At 43.1% G+C, this 17,843-nt stretch overlaps 1 protein-coding gene across 3 annotated transcripts; it reads right to left on the bottom strand.

The window, feature by feature from the left end:
* Positions 1-3,594: 3,594 nt before the first annotated feature.
* On the bottom strand, positions 3,595-16,959 carry wdr26a (WD repeat domain 26a). 3 transcript variants are annotated; one of them, XM_012833534.3, is made up of 15 exons: positions 16,226-16,959; positions 15,322-15,421; positions 14,979-15,035; positions 14,540-14,667; positions 13,858-13,955; positions 13,451-13,607; positions 13,204-13,224; positions 12,775-12,913; positions 12,199-12,339; positions 11,751-11,870; positions 11,120-11,265; positions 10,947-11,025; positions 10,590-10,719; positions 3,854-4,048; positions 3,595-3,718 (listed from the first exon to the last, which is right to left on the bottom strand). In XM_012833534.3, exons 1-15 carry the CDS (start codon positions 16,525-16,527, stop codon positions 3,696-3,698), a joined length of 1,836 nt encoding a protein of 611 aa, XP_012688988.2. In that variant the 5' UTR covers positions 16,528-16,959; the 3' UTR covers positions 3,595-3,695. The 3 variants fall into 3 exon arrangements, with proteins under 3 accessions (XP_012688988.2, XP_012688986.2, XP_012688989.2); XM_012833532.3 differs by having other exon boundaries at positions 14,540-14,676; positions 16,226-16,958; XM_012833535.3 differs by lacking the exon at positions 13,204-13,224 and having other exon boundaries at positions 14,540-14,676; positions 16,226-16,958.
* Positions 16,960-17,843: the final 884 nt, after the last annotated feature.

The raw sequence follows: 17,843 nt of genomic DNA, 5'->3' as shown, positions 1-17,843 counted from the left end.
ACGGGATGGACTGTATTTGCCATTTACTGTATTTTGTGTATAATGCAGTAACTGTGTTCAGGTCATCAGTTAAAGTAATTGTCTGATACTGTTATTGAGTATATGACTATTGAGAATAAATGCATTTGTTTCCCCATTGCATTTGTGGTCACTTCGCACCTGTCCTTAGTGGTCCGCTCAGGCCCCTCGACAGGCAAGCGCATGATTTTCGCCAGAACGTGACTGGTTGGATATTATAGGACTGAATCTTTTTTCCTTTGTCTTGTCAGACAGGACATTTACCTTAACCAAATAATAGTTTTGCAAGAGAGATACTCACCTGTATGGACTGCACAACTATGCTACTAATAATTCATGCTTACTTATTCATAGGAATTAGTCAAAGAAAGCACTGTAAGTGTCAAGTTGTCTTTAAGTCTGTGAAAAAGTACTTCATTGTAAGAGTACAATGGAAAGTAGCATCACAAAATTTAAATGTTGATCTTGCTTGCCAGAGTACTGCATGTTACCAGGTCTTAGTTAAAATTAGGTCATATGATTATAGTGACTAGGAGGGAAAATAACGTGCATTCCATACAGTAATAGATGCATACAAATAGATACAGATAGATGTTTTATCACTGGCCACTATTTTTTAAAACCCTGAATGCTTTATTGAAAATATGCATACATAACACCTCTCCTACACACCATTACATAACGGTACAATCACTTATTAAACACATTTTTAATGCAAAAATGGATCTCTCGCAATCTGGCTGCAGCAACACGCCACGCATTCACTACCTGGCAAATTCTATCCTGGGATGCTGGTTTCTGCCGTTGGTTGCCAAGCTATTAAAGCAGGGAGAGGCAGAGAGAGAGAAAGCGAGAGAGAGAGAGAGAAAGAGAGAGAGGCAGAGAGAGAGAGATACAGACAGAGAGAGAGAAAAGAAAGAGCACAAGAGCGAGGGAGAGAGAGAGAGAGAGATACAGACAGAGAGAGAGACAGAGAGAAAAAGGAAAGTCTTCAGCTGAAATGTTTTTCATTACGAAAAAAGGAAGAAATCAAAAACAAAGAAATCTTGCATAAGCAGAACTTAGAGCATCACATTATTGTGATCATTTCAGTGTTTCAACTGCACTGAGGTGAATAAGAGTGAGAATGTGAGTGAGTGTGCGTGCGTGAGTGTGCGTGCGTGTGTGTGCAGACACACACACAGACCATACACAAATGTGTGTGCGTGTATACGTTTGTAAATGTTTGTGTGTGTGCATGAGCCACTCCTTAGTAACAGGACAGGTTTGGCTGGTGAGGACTGGGCTATACCTGTAGGGAGAAACTCACCTGCTGTAGGCAAGCTTGGTAACATTAGGAGTAAAAATGCCTATTCCGCTATTCTCTGCCAGTCCGATAATACATGCCATAACATATACTGATATATACAACATATTATAAAGCATACTGTATCAGGCAACTGTCTCTTTACTGTATCTTTTGCTGGACTGCCATTCTGATACATTTAGAAAATATCCATAATCATAAAGTACAGCTGTGTGCACAAATAGTATTTTTACGCAGACAGAAAAGATGAGGTAAAAATAAAAGCCACGGATAAAAAATAAAATAGCTTTGTAGCAAACTGCCGATATACTTTCATATGATTACACAAGGAGATAAAACAGAAGCAACAACAACAGCAACAACAACAATAATAATAATAATAATTATAATCATCAGAAACATTTTCAGAAAATAAATCCACCATTAAGAGAAAACAGAAATGCAGGTTGCCTGTGTTGTCCTGCGGGACAGGGAGCCATTACAAAAAAGCCAAATGGAAAGAAGAAAAACCCGAAGAGGAGTGTAGAGCTCCGCACCAAAATGAAAGGTTCACTGGGGCTAGGCCAAAAAGAAAAACACACAAATATACTGAAGGAGGAAGCCAGAGAAAAGAAAGGGATAGAGACAGAGAGAGAGAGAACGGAGGACTAGAACGCAGAGAGGGGTCGAGATCGACAAGAAGCCCAAACGCTGGACGAGAGACGAGAGAATAGGGGCCTATTGTCGAGCAGTTGGTTCTATACAAACTCTTGCCAGGTTTGGTTTGGTTTGGTTTGGTTTGGTTTGGTTTGCTTAATCAGGCCCATCTGAGCCAGGCCTGTGCTGCTGCTGCTGCTGCTGCTGCTGCCTCTCCAGAGGCTCAGGTGTCAGTTTGGCTCAGTTTGGCCCCATCTATTCTCCAAGAATACACTACTCCACAAGGCCAATGCACTGTAATGGTGGTCTTCCCCTGCCTGACGCCACAGGCATTTACACATGGCCTGCCCATGACCCTGAGGGAGGAACAATCTGGCCGTTTCTATTTCCACTGCCCTGCTAGTGTGTGTGTGTGTGTAGAGCACTGAAATGCACGATCAGCCTCAGAAGTGAGCTCAGATGCCTTAGGTTGCAGCCTCACAGGCCGAGGCCAAGGCTGGGAAGGGCTGTGTTTCTGTCTGTGCAGATCCACTCAGCTGTAATGAGCCGGTCCTACTGGACAGCATGCATCAGTCTAGCCAATGGCAAAGATCACTACTGCAGAAGAGGTTCATGTCTCAGGTCACACACACTTTTTCTCGTTTCCTCCACATTGTTACTTGGTCTCCTGACAGCGTTAAAAAAAAGGGCCTGTGATTCTCATTGATTAAAATCTGCTGCACAGAAAAAAAGTGGAAAGAAAATTACGTTATCATTATCTTCTGCTGGTGAAATTATCATTTACCTCACTTGTCTGTCTCTCTCTCTCTCTCTCTCTCTCACACACTCACACTCACACACACACACACACACACACACACACACACACACACACACACACACACACACACACACACACACACACAAACAAACAAAAATACACAAACATACACAAAAACACAGGCTGAATTGGCTAGAAGTACATGCGGAGATATGTAGATATGAAAGCTGTTTTCTTATGCCTGTCACAATCCCCCACCCCTTAACCACCCAGCCCACCAATATCCCACAATGCCTTTCTCCGTGGCTAGCCTCGTCTCCCACCCCAAAAGCCCGCAGAGGAAAACGCAGACTGCAAAGCGCGTACGAGAGTTGCAGCAGGGCCACTAGGACAGAACTTTAGCTCGCCGCAAAAAAAAAAAAAAAATAGAAGTGTGAGTGTGATGCAGTAGATTACTATGCGCAACCACCACAACAACTCAGGACCGGATCCCTCACATCCAGATCCGTCCACAACAATAATAAATAACGAGTAATAAATAAACTCTGGTGGCCTAGTTCAAGTGCGTTGGCAGGGTGGGTGGGGCGGTGGGGTTTACGAGGGTGGGGGCAGAGGCTAAGGCCCTGTAGGAAGGTCGTGTCACTGTTGAGTGGGGGGCGGGGGGGGTCAAGTGGAGACGTCAGACACTACTGACGTAAAGTGATGATCGGTACAGCCCCCAGATCGACCAATCAGAGTGGGCCGCTGGGGTGGTTTCATTCAAGTGATTCGTCCGGCTGTTCTGTCGGACGTCAATCCTCTGCATGGGCCAAGACGGCAAACTGTCAGAGGAACATCTCAAAACATGGCTGCCTTTTTCTCTGTCTTCATTTTCTTCGCCGCATTAATCTTGATTCAATGCTTCTATTGTCTATAGTGACTGTTACGTTGTTTTGTAACTCTTGACACAACAGGTCTTCTGATTTGGAGTCACCATCAGCTGTCCATGCTACAACATTCTGGAAGAGAGAGAGAGAGAGACCGACCTCATCACTACAGATCACCATCATCACGCATTTTAACACTCTGTCAATAGCGCAGTTCAAACGCAAACCATTTGTGACATAAAAACTCAGACAGGAAGAGATGCGTACCGTTGAGCCCCTCAGAGTCTTGCGTGTCTGGAAAGGGGGCTGGGCCCCAGATTCGGACGGTGCCGTCGTCGGAGGCGCTGGCCATGAGGCCAGGCAGCACAGGGTTCCAGCTCACACAGTTGACTGTGCGTGTGTGTCCGGTCAGCTCCGCAATGGGCAGCTCACTGCGCTTGTGCCAGATGTACACTTTGTGGTCTGCAAACACACACACACACACACACACACACACACATACCCAGATGTCAGCACATCCACATAAGTCTCACACATATACATGCGCAAACACACACCTGGCCAGGCATGCATGTGTGTCTGGGTGTGTGTGAGAGAATGAGTGTGTGTGAGGCTTGATAGGTGTGAGGTCTGTGTGTTTAAGAGAATGAGCCTCATGCAGGAAGCAATCTACGAACAAATGTCCTCTTATTTTTGTTCGTATGCATGATTTGTTCTCATTTTGTTAGTACCCATTGATTTCTGGGATTCACCACTGTTTTTCTTATGTTTGCTCTTCTCTTAGGAAAGATACAATTTTACGAGTGATCAAGATCACTCTTACCAAGATAAGAACATTTTCAGTCCACAAATTGTTTGTCCAACGCAAGTAAATAAATGTTTTAAATTTGAAGAATATGAATATCATGTAATCAAATGTAGATTATTATATGGTTAAGAGTAATTATAATTACACACACAGACCATACACAAATGTGTGTGCATGTGTACGTTTGTAAATGTTTGTGTGTGTGCAAGAGCCACTCCTTAAGCCCGAATTATAGATCTGCGTCTGTGTCCGTCCGTTTTACGGATGGGCGGGGAAACGGATTCGGACGTACTGTTTTTGATTTATACTTCTCCGACGGCTGTGGGTGTTGAAAACAATTCACTGCCAGAACAGTAGGTGGAGCAGCGTTTTTTTGGTCACAGACGAGCTACTACGCGACCTCTTTGAGTGATAGAATTCGTCGATTGTTTATCTCCCTCCTCCCAGCCGTCACGTCATCAAGAGCAACAGGTGTAGTCACATGGGTCTTTGAGACACACTACATTACAATGGATAGTCTGTCTAACGCTATATACCGTATTTTCCGGACTATAAGCCGCTACTTTTTTCCCACGCTTTGAACCTCGCGGCTTAAACAACGATGCGGTTAATTTATGGATTATGATACCTGTGACTGTATACGGTGGCTTTGTGTTTACGGTGGCTTTGTGGAGCTAGGATGCTAGCATGGATGCAGCCGCATGGATGCTTAGCTCCACGCGATTTCTCAGTATCTCTCAATAACTTAACTAATGTCAAAATAACCACAGTCTACCAGCGTAGACAGAACACAACTCAAAACACTTTAGAAAATAAAATAAAAGTTTACAACAATACAAATCCAGTCTTCAAGTTCTTTAGCTCACTGGTTTCAAACTAGCGTCTGTCTTCAATCTAACGTTCTAGCTTCTGATTGACTCTTGCGACTGTGTGCTCTTAAAGCAACAGTGCACTTATCTAACTGGCAAAACTAACTATTGTATTAGTTTTGATATTCATTTTAGCCTGTGTAAAGTTAATTTGTTTCAATGTTGCGGTAGGCACCTGCGGCTTATAGACATGTGCGGCTTATTTATGTTAAAAATAATTATTTTGAAAAAATTTAGTGCGTGAGGCTTATATTCAGGTGCGCTCAATAGTCCGGAAATTACGGTATTCACTTGAAAAGGCAAACTTATCTCCATCATGGTAGGTATTATTTGTGTGAAAAATAGTAGCAATCTATAACAAAATGATATGCTTATCTTACATACACTATAGAAACTATTAAAAACGATTCAATGAAATGAATACTATCTTATTTTCTTTGGTATTTTTTGTCATATTCAGATTTGTAATGATGATTGCTGGGTAATATGTATGCTGTTGTCCAATGTCAAGTCTCTATTTGATCATGTGACAAGACGATATGATAGTTTAGGCGCAACATCTGAACGTCAAGACCAACAAGCTGACTGGGCAAATAAATATCTGTGACAACGTGATTACAGGAGGCAAACTGGTATCAGGGAAGAAGTTAAAAATAAACTGTCATCTGGAGAGTTTAAAAGAATACAAAACGAGGGGGAATCTACTGTATGGAGATATTTCTGCTTAGTAGTCAACGCGGATTGATTAAACCTGGATGGTTGGGGGAGAGAGATGAACGTCAAAACCGACAAACTGGGCCAGAGGCAAAAGCACCTGCAAGCTGAAAACAATGGCTTTCAAACATAAGCGTGATAAGGCATTGAACATTCCATATTTAAATATCTTAATAAGTAGTCAAGTCAACGTGTCTGCCTCACGTGATGGAGAAGTTCGTTTTTGAGAGTAAAATAAATCACATTTAGGATAATAGCCTTCTTGTGTGCGGGGATTTTTTTGATGTCCTAGCTGTGACAACGCGATTACAGGAGGCAAACTGGTATCAGGGAAGAAGTTAAAAAATAAACTGTCATCTGGAGAGTTTAAAACAATACAAAACGAGGGGGAATCTACTGTATGGAGATATTTCTGCTTAGTAGTCAAGGCATTGAACATTCCATATTTAAATATCTTAATAAGTAGTCAAGTAAACATGTTTGCTTCACATGCTTCTCCCCTGTACAAAAGCGTTGACTAAATGACTAAATGTAAATGGATTAAACCTTGATTGTTGGACTATGTAGATCGTTTTATAACGAACTTTGTGCACTTAAAGTTTAAAAAAAAAGAAACTGTCATCTGGAGAGTTTAAAACGACACTCGAGGGGAAATTTACTGTAGGCCTATGGAGATATTTCTGTCGGATGGCATCATATTCTATGCGGATTCTAATGAGGCTGTTTGATATGTCCAATGTAAGAAGTGTGAAGCTTTAATGAAATATGATTGATGCCATCCTCTTTCTCCACAACATGGATTAAACATCGATGGTTGGACTATGTAGATACTTTTATAAGGAATGTGTCCGTGTACTTACATTTTTCAAGAAAAAAGATGATCTTCAATGATAAGACTTGTTTTATTCGCGCCTCTTCTGGTGTAGCATATAACGTGAGTTTTATTTAGGCATATCAGATGCATAGCGTGTGTAATGTGTAGGCCATTTCATTCCGTTCTTGCAATGTGACTAATTCATTTCAATATGCTTATATCCCTTTTGTGCGCGCTTGTGCGTTTAACGGGGCTTGTTTGTGTGAGCCAGTGCATTTATCATTCATCTGTTGATGCTCGAGTTTAATAAAGGCAGGCTATTCTTAAGAAACGTATGTAAATGTGTCAGTAGTATGACGAGTTGAGACATTGACTCATTGGGGTTCGGACTAAATATTTTACTTGCTGTCGGGCTGGGGTAGGGCTGGGACAAGTCAGCGCGATAAGGCATTGAACATTCCATATTTAACTTGCCGGCATAGTCGCCCCATAATGCCGTGCGGCGGGCACATACTTTTCTCTATGTGATGCAGCGCCCAACGATGTTCTTTAACAATGTTCCTTACTGTTCTAATTGCATGTCGTTGTTCTGTGTTGGGACGGAGTTTATACAGGTGTGTGACGGTAGCACAGTCTGTTCGTGATAACTTGTAGCAGGGCATAAAGCCCGTGCCATTTTGACATTGTATTGTGTTTAGTGTTTAATTAAAAGCCATAACAAATATTCCACACTTCCGTGATTTGTTACAATATCTTAATAAGTAGTGAAGTCAACGTGGATTCTATGGATTAAATTCATTTATTGACACATCTTTTCAGGACGGCCACAGCGCCTTAAAACGACGTGTTTATAAATTACATTATTCAAAGATGGAAGATAAAAGGCGAGATAATCGCCAGGTGTAATAAGCCTACTTTCTCATTATGTGTGTGTGTTAGGGTTTGTAATACAATGGTGTTGGCTGCAAGTTAACTCCACTTCACGTTAATGTTAGCTTTTGTATATGAGCATTCATTTCAACTGTTCCATCATCTGAAATATCACGGTGTCGAAAAACAAACCTTTGATCTAAACAGAATATTCAGTATGGAATGGGAATATTTCAGAGCAGTAGGGCTATCTTTTATCGCGTTTGACAAATATGCTCCGATTGCTGTGATGTCTCCTGTGAGAATGGGATAGTATTCTCTCCTATGAATTCGCGGTCATTTGAGCGTCCTTATAAGTGTTTCAGAAATATCTTCAGACCTCTTCTGTTATGTTTGTTCATAATCAACTAGAAGAAGCTTGTGAGACGTATTCATAAAAAAACATACGTAAATGTGTCATTAGTATGAACAGTTGAGACATTGACTATGTCTGGTTGGATTCCGACAATATATTTGAATGGCTGTCTGGCTCGGGCACTACTCTGTCGGACGCAGGCCGGGCTCGGACAGAAATATTCGGCTGATCCACACTCTATAACAGAATAGGAACAGATAGGGAATGAAACAGGAAATGTGAGATTCCGGAAATGATGTCGTTAGGAAATGATTTCGTTAGCGGACCAATCACAGCCAATGGGGTATCCGTCGCTATCCGTTCGTATCCGAAAAAGTTACAAAAATCGAGAGGCTCACGTCGGTGTCCGTCCAGCTCTCCGAAGGGCTCGGATGGGTTCGGATGGGCGTTCCACCACGGGGAAGGGTGTTGCCAAGGCGTGGCTATGTGTCCGTCTCCGTCCAAATGGATAACTATAAATCTAGCATTAGTAACAGGTAGGGCTGAACGATTAATTGCATTTGCGATTAAATCGCGATATGATAGAACGCGATTTTCTAACCGCAACGTTCGCAATTAAAAAACGTGGTCTAAAAAAAAAAAAAAAAAAAAAATCATTATTTTTTTATTTTTTTATTTTTTTTAAGATGGTACATTTTGCACACAGTGTTTAAAAAATGCATGCCTAGTGTTAATACTTAAAATTACTTTTTTTAAATTACTTAAATGCACAGTGGCAAAGCCACCGATTTGTTGTTCTTGTTTCTGTAATGAGCAGTTAAATAAAAATGTAAAATGTGGGAAAGAATATTTGACACTAAATGTATCTAATATTGTATTGGTCATATTTAAAACATTCATTACGTTTTGTTGGGGAAAAAAGAGGATAAAAAAAAAATCGCATATTAAATCGCAATCGCAATATTTTGGTAAAAAATCGCAATTAGATTATTTTCCCAAATCGTTCAGCCCTAGTAACAGGGCAGGTTTGGCTGGCGAGGACTGGGCTATAGAGAATGGACATGGGCAAAATAAATACTGTGGAAAACTCCATTCTGGACTGTGAGCTCACGTCACTGTTAGGGCTGAGGTGTTGCGCACGCGCACGAACTTTCCATTTCCTTTTTATACCAGCTGCTAATACGAGTCGACGTGCTTTCAATATATCATGCTAGCTTAAAGTTAATGTTGTGGCCGTGTGCGTTACTGCCAATGTAAGTATATGGTTTCATGTTATTGCTAGCATTACCCTCCTTATGTTGATGTTTACTAGCACTAGCTGTTATAACTAGTCATTTCTCGCATACGTTGCATCGATTTGTTCTAGCCTGTCTCCGACGCTGATCCGGAGATCCAATTGTTTTGATATCGCTGGTAGCTTAGAGTTCAGACTGCCAGGCCATTTGTGGTCTTAGAGTGCCATCTTGTGGTATAGTAGTCTAACAGCATTGCGATTACAGTGTTACTGATACACTGAGTGCAGGTATTAATATATTATTATTTCAGTTGGTTTGCATAGCAATTCGGTTTATTGCATAATAGTGATTAATATATTATAAATGATTCATAATTGATATGTAGTTATGTATATTGTTCAGATATGCATATATTTATGTATATTGGTACATATTGCTAATTATGTATATTTATGTTACATTCTGTATTTTGTTTATTCTACAGAAACCACACAAACATGTACAAATACTTCTTTTAATGTATGATTATTCTACTGCAAGCACCAAATGCACTCGGTTAACCCGCTGGAGGTTAAACACAAATAAACCTGTTTCTACTACACCTGAAGGTTGTGGCTACTCTCTTACCGGAGTACGTAGTCAGCTAAGGGCAAACCACGGACTTCACAAATACTCTTGGTCCATTAAAGTAACACTATGTAACAATTCTACCTTAAAATAACAGCTTGAAAAAAATTGTGCCTACAATTACGCTACAATTACTTTTAATATGGAGAATGGCCTCTCCGCCATTGCCATCGGGGGTCTGTAGGGAAATGACTGCGGTCTGTAGGATTTCTGGAGCCGCCCGGTCCTTTTTGTCTGAGCATGCGCGACTAGGATCGGGTAGCGATTTCGATTCAGAGCTAGCCATCTTTCTGCTGGATTAGTAAGGAGTTTATTGGCTGTCCTGCTTGGTCTTGTCTTGCACTTGCTTGATGTTTGACTGTGTTAGCAAAGTTGTTGACCCGCTAGTTTGTCATAAATGAGGAAAGCTAAATTTCAACCGGTTTCGCCGCTAGGGGAGCTCCAAGCCAAAAACTCCTTAGTGCTGCTTTAATAAAAACCCTTGAATGATATTGCATGAATCTTTACAGCCTTTTTGTTTGGTGACATCTCTCCAATTCTTGGGCATGTGCCAGAGTATTTGCACCCTTGTATAGTGTAGGGGCATTACCTATGCCAATAACAAAAGATCGGCCATGCGCAATTTATCAAGTGGGATTCATCATTCAAATTTGAGAGAAATTAAAGAGAATGTTGATGCATGAGGCCCAATGACTGTGTGTGTGTGTGTACCTTCACTGCCGCTGGCGATGAAGTCCTCGTTGTGTCCTCCAAAGCAGGAGTGTATGGTGTAGAAGCCCTGGGTGACTCCCTGGTACTTCCTCACCAACACACGGTCCTGCAGGTCCCACAGATGCACACCCTACACACACAGACACACACACAGACACAGACAATTTAGAGATAATCTTTCAACTGCACATCCCAGTATTTTAACAATCAGTCATCTAAATTTCTACCTTCTGACTAGGAATACAAGCAATCAGATGGCTTCATCTTCACTTTATCAAAGGGACCAAAGTCATGGCTGAACTTGTCTTGCCCAGGTCAGTCGGTTTCTACACCTGCTTGTTATAGCCCAAAACCTACCTGAGTTGCTACGTTCAACAGAGCCAAGCGCCCGTTCTTTGACACAGTGAAGGACATTATGGGATGGTCTTCCTGCACTCTGTGAACAGACAAAGCACACAACCATCACCTCACACATATCCCCACAGAGTTCCACAGATGGAATGCCATGGCAACCACGGAGACACACTCACATGTTCCTGTCTGTGAGGTCCTCGAAGTTGTAACCACGGATACGCTGGTGCGTGTCAGATGCCAGGACGGTACGTCCATCACCCGGGCACCACAGACACTGGACACGCACGCCTTCCCACGAGTCCAGCAGATTCCCATCCAGGTCCTAATCACACACACACACACACACACACACACACACACACACACACACACACACACACACACACACACACACACACACACACACACACACACACACACACACACACACATTGAATGCACATGTCCAGGACCTACTCACACACACGCGTGCGCACACACACACAACCAGACATTTAAGTGCAGAGACTGAACGTGCATTCCCTCTGTAGGAACCTGTAGGTTCCTAACCTAGTCCAGCTTGAGCAATTTCATAACCAACAAAGACTGATGAAACCCATCGATCAACTGATCAATTCACCAGTTAAGCAATGTTCTAGTCAATTAATTAGCTGTAGCGTACAATAAATCCACTGAAGCCACCAATAAATGAATTAAATCTGCACACCAAGCATATTCTATATTATGGGCCATGAGCAATCAATTCAGCACATCTACTGCTTGATGGTTTTCTGTGCCCTTGCTGCAGTTTCCTGAGCAGATACTCACACATTGGTAGAACTGTCCCCTCTGGCCACCGGTGACGAAGCGTTTGCCGTCGGGGTTCCAGGCCACGCTGGTCAGGCTGTCCTCGTGGGACTGGGTCATCTTGGTCCTCAGCTCCCCTGTCTGGAGAACAGGGAGTGGGGGTGGTGGGAGTGAGGGCTTGCTAAGCGGAATGTGAAGTGGAATTCAGCCTGCTAGCATTCTGTCACATGCTCAGGTCATTCAGTCTAGCAGCTGTCAGAGTGGCTGCAATGTCAAATAAATGAATGTTCAAAAAGAAGTTTTCAAATTTGTCTTTATTGTGCACTCATCACAGCTACTGTTTAAAGTAAAACCTGTTTTATGTGAAAATTATCTTTAGATGTCTGCGACCCTTCTCTGACATGACATGACGCACACACACACACACACACACACACACACCTGTTTTCCCCCAGGGGCACTCCCCTACCTGTACATTCCAGAGCCAGAGCTCGGAGCAGTCGTCGGGTCCGCAGGCGATCAGGTAGGTGTCATCAGGGCTCCAGGCAAGGTAGGACACTCCGTAGGCGTGGCCCTCCAGGGTCTTGAGCTGCTTGAGCTGCTGTGTCTCCTGACAAAAACAGAAAGACTGTCAAGAGGAGAAAAGCACAGAAACGTGCGCCACAAGCGTTTCAATACATTTACACTTCCACAGCGAGGCACAAGCCCTCAAAACGGAACCTGCAACCATTTAACAACACATTTTAGATCAGGTCATTGCCATGAACACAATATACATGACACATATACATACATGGTAAAACTAGGTCTTATGAAGCAACTGGTTGACTCACCTGATTGGACTTTACCTGGGTAAGCCACTACATTCCACATTTTTGTTCCCAACATTGCAGTTTATTTGGGGCATACGGTTTTGCTTAAATAGCTCTCCCTGCTTTTTATTTCACATCCTGACCGAGGCAGACAATGAAGATGAGGAGAAAAAAAAAAACACAGAAAAAGAGAAAAAACCAACCAACGAACAAACAAACAAACAAGCACTCACAGCGTCAACCTGCCACACAATGACGGTGGTGTCTTTGGATCCGGTGGCCAGTTTGGTGCCGTCGTTGGAAAACTTGCAGAACCAGACCTCGTTACAGTGCTCTGTGAGTATCTGCTGGGTGTAGCAGGGGAACTGTTTCCTGCAGATAACATACAGTGACATACACAAATACACACACACACACAGACAGACACACACGTGAGAGGGGTCCATCTGGAGATCTCTCAGCAGATTCTCTACTTGAGAGCTGCACTGCTGTGTGACTAATGCAGACAGACACAGCCTCTAGTAATGGCCTGTCCTGCACCATAACAAACTAGATTATAAATAGAATCTCACTGCCCTGGCAGACAGAATGGAGACGATGGGGGGAGTGAAGGAGAGAGGGAGTGAGAGATATAAGAGTCTCACACACACACACACACTCACCTATGGGTATAGAGGGATGAACTGAGAGATATGAGAGAGAGGGGGGGGGAGACAGAAAAGGCCATCCAGAGACACACATACAACGAGTGGGACAATGGGATAGAAGAATAAAAAAAAAACAAGACAGTCAGACAGAATCAGCATGGTTAACAGACACACAGTCTCAGTCTTAAAGACATGTTGAAACAGATAAGTAGGCTCACAGACACATGGAAAGACAGACAGACAGAGAGTGATGTGTGTGTACCTGCTGCAGACGTGGTCCAGGAGCAGGGACACGGAGCCCAGGCTGCCGTCCAGCTTGGTGTTGTGGTAGAGGCAGCGCTCCCTCTGCAGCTCCACCGCCTGGCGGAGGAGGGTCTGCAGCCGCCGCGGGGGCAACATCACGGAGGGCGGCAGGTACGCTACAGACAGGGAGAGGGAGAAATCGGAGAGGAAGGGTTGAGAACACACTGAAAAAAAACATGCTAACACTGATGCTCGGGCCGTGTAGAGACACTGACATTCATGATGCGTGTGTGCGTGTGTCTTCATACAGGTGTCAGAAATAATCATGTACAGAGCCAGCCAAGTTACAAAAAAAGGACAACAGATGTCTTCCTGTGACTGTGTGTGTGTGTGTGTGTGTGTGTGTGTGTGTGTGTGTGTGCTCACTCTGTAGCTTGTCCAGTAGTTTCGAGCGAGAGGCAGTCCCCTTGCCCTCCCACTCAGACTTGGCCCGCAGGTCCTCTGCATGACTGCACATCAGATACCTGAAAGAGGAAGCAGCCGTCAGATTCACAATGCCATTTAGACTCAGCCACATCAAGGAAGCCATCACAGGCTTCACACCAATACTGAATATTCACACAAGTACAAAGTCTGGACTGGATACGCGCGACCTGCCACCACCGGCTTTTTAACAGAATATCTTCCCACCTGTTGAATACAAAACCAAATACGGCAATATGGCACTTGCACATGTGTCACAGCCATGGGAGGACACAAGGACATGGGATAAGGCTCAGAAGAAAAGATTAATCGGCTGTTTCATCAGGATTGGGCCACTACTCAGAGCCCCACTGACAACATGCTTTTTCAGAAGAAGGTGTGTGTGTTTGTGTGTGTGTGTGTGTATGTTATGGGACAGATGAAAAGAGATTCAGTGTTGTACTTGTGAGGTGTATGTGTAATACTTGCATGCACACACAGACCATGAATCGTCTCTCTTAGACTACGAGTGTGTAAATTAGTGTGCGTGTATATGTAAAATATTTACATAGAGTGGGAATCCTCAGCATGATGCACATTAGCATGTGTGTGTGTGTGTTTGTGTGTGTGTGTGAAAACTGCTTACCCGCTGAGGACGTGAATCCTCTCCGTGTTGTACTTCAGTGGGGTGAGTTCAGCTCTCAGCACCTGTAGAGCCTCCAGAACCTTCCCGTCCTCAAGGTACTCCAGATACTTTTGCTGCAGCAGTAGGAACTTCATGCGCTGACCAGAGAACCACAGAGAGGGGAGCAAGTGGGCCGCAAGTAAGTTCCATATGAGAGACTGGAACTCAGATGGGGTGATACAGCATGCTGGGTCTTACAACACAGTCTAACATAACCTTTTTGTCCACTGTGGGGGAACCATGTGAATCAATAATCTGCTTAAGCACAAGGACGTAAACTTGCAGTCTTACAGCAGTTTGAAATTATGTGTGCAGAGACAAATTCAGTGGATTCCATGCTGGACTTGGAATCTACGACCTTGAGAGTTCTTCAAAACAGAGTTTCTAACTGGGGGCTTACCACGATAGCTCCAGGAGAGTGCATCAGTGCTTTGAGTTCATTGAGGTCACTTTCAGCCTGTGGTGAGAAAGAAAACAAAACAAGTCACATACACAAAGTGTTGTTACTCTGTATGTTGAGGAAGGGGGTGCTCTACTGCATGGATGGAAAGATATTTTTCACATGAGGGTAAAAAGTCCAACCATCACCTACAAACCAGACATACAGACGGAACAGGCGACCAGGTGGACCAAACGCCACACCTTCAAACGGTTTTAAGTCCAGTGACCACACGGACACAAATCCAGTGATCAGCCATGCAACACTTGTCCCCCGCCCAAAGGCCATGGAATCAGCACCGTACCTTGTCCCATTCTCCTTCCATTACATGACTGCGGAACTTAGTGGCAGCTGGGTGCTCCAGCCTGCAACCCGATTCTTGCATTAGCAGGTCCACCGTCTGACTAGAAAGTAAGAGAGAACACACTGTGTTGTAGGCTAGTGAATGCATAACATCATCATCCAATAAAGGTTTAATCAATATAATATTGATACCTTAATATAACATAAATAATCGTCATGACCCAGGACACTCAAAAGGTGAGCATAACACAAAAAAGGCAATTACAGTAAAAAACAACAACAGACAAAAAATACAAAAAATACACGACATCAAATAACATCAAATTGGAGTGTGCTACCTTCACATTAATAATACCAGATAAGATAATAAGATAAGAATGTCATAGGTCAGAATGCGCGATACTAAATGGGTTATTGTTTTCACTCAGTTGAGTTGAGGTATAACAACCCCATGACCTGATTTTACCGGAACACCAAGACAAAAACAGAGCTTCGAGAACCAACAGATCGATTTCACATGACTAACTGATTACTGCATCTTCTAGGTTGTCAAACAAACACAATATCGCTGCTTATTGTTGATGTGTTGGATTGTTTTTGTTTTCGACACAAAAGAAAAATACAGAATAAAGCAGAACTATTTTGCGACGCAGAGCAATATTAGCTGGCGAGCAACTACTGCATTTTGCAAAATGGACCCCTTGGTCTTTCTGCTGCGGATCCCGTCACCATGTTTGTTTAGCGTAAACACGGTGTCACTTCGTGACGTTCTCCTAAAATTATCATTTGGGATATAGTTGGAAAAAAAATATAACATGTTTGTTGTTAGTGCATTCAAATTTTGACGTGTTTCACTTGAAGGACACGGTTTAGCAGGTGGCTAGCTAACTTAGCTGACTACTTACTTCAGCCCTAAATCGTGTAGATGTTGCCCTATGAGTCGGATGACATCTTCCTCTGACTGCGAAAGACGCTTCTTCTTTTTCATCGAAGAGCCTGGCTCTGAGTTAGATGTTGTGGCATTAGAAGCGTCTGAATTTCCCGTAGACACGATGCCGTTGTTAGTACTAACTGCATTTCCATTGTTTGTTGTGGCTATAAGGCCGTTTGAGTGCGCTCCCCCAGTGGACGTCGAGTCGCCGTTTTGGGTGTTATTTAGGCAGGACAGCTCCGAGTCTTGTCCCTGTCCTGCCCCGTTTGCCTGCATGTTACTTATGCTGATGTTAGTTATAGTGTATGGGTTAAAGCAGATGGTGGACACGGAGGGATTGGGCGAAAAAGTAGAGAGTTCCGAGAGTTCCACAAGAACCGCAGAGAGGCCCGCTGTTCCACTTGGATCCCCGGTCTCTCCTGCTCCCTCCGCCACCGATAAACGGTGTTTCTTCCGCGGGGGCGGCGAAGCTCCGCCGGTTTCCGAGTCGGAAGAGGAGGAAGCGGAGGCCAGAGTTATCTCGCCGGGAACCTCTGCAACAAGAAGGCTGTGGTTCGGGTGTTCAATGGAATGGCAAAGCCACAGAAATCTTGCTCGTTAGGGGGTTTCTACTGCTGTGTTTATGTACTGAAGCTCGCCGATCTTGTTATTGTTGCTCCCTGAACAGCTGCAACCCCATTATGGCAGCCTAGACGCAGAGACGTCACCGGAAAGTCCTACTCCACCTGGCGTCCGGGTTGTGAAAAACCTCTATGAGTATGCTGATAAATTAGTTTTTATCTGATAATGTCATAATATAGATAATTTAGTACCTGGCGCGAAGTGTAATTGTGTCAAATTGTTTTGTGCACGTAGCCTACAAAAACCGTATTCACTGAAGGAAAGACACATGCCCTGGATTAGCGCAAGTCACATCAACAGGTGTGTTGGAGGAACAATGGGGAGAAAAAGTTCGAATCAATTGAGAGGACATATGCGTTAGTGTAAATCTATAAGCCCTACAAGTGTATAAAAGATCTACACAGGCTTTCACATGAATTTTCTTTTTTTACCATTATGAGGCGACATATTTAAAGTCGTTAACCATCGTAGGTCTGAAAAAGTAGGCTATTCCCCCCACAGCCACTCGTGACATTTTAATGAGCTTAGAAGCGAATGCTACTGCATAACCTATGGCAAGTCCAATATGTCTAACTGGAATAAAGTAGGTACCAACTAAAAACGGAAAGACCAGTATACTCTTCTTATTTTATTTTATTCAATGAACTTTAGGGTACAATTAATTCAAATGAATGACATAAAGGATTACAAACCAATGGAAACACATATAGGCTAGTTAACAGATCATTCAAAGTGCCGTTTTATTTTGACAAAGGGTCTTTAAAAATACAAAACAAATTACAGCAAAGTTCTGCATTGGGCCAGAAAAAAAATGCGACCAATGCTATACCTTCATATGCCATTTCAACATGTAGACTTCTATTATAGTAATGCTATCTGTCTGTTAACGAACACTCATCCCTGACTTCAGTAATAAATTAAATGGCCTATTCAACTGTATTTTCTCTCTAGACATACTTTTTGAGTTCTCA

This window comes from Clupea harengus, chromosome 11, assembly GCF_900700415.2.
Source record: "Clupea harengus chromosome 11, Ch_v2.0.2, whole genome shotgun sequence".
Classification (NCBI taxonomy): Eukaryota; Metazoa; Chordata; class Actinopteri; order Clupeiformes; family Clupeidae; genus Clupea; species Clupea harengus.
The sequence above is the reverse complement of the archived record's forward strand: the minus strand, read 5'-3'. Positions and strand labels throughout refer to the sequence as shown.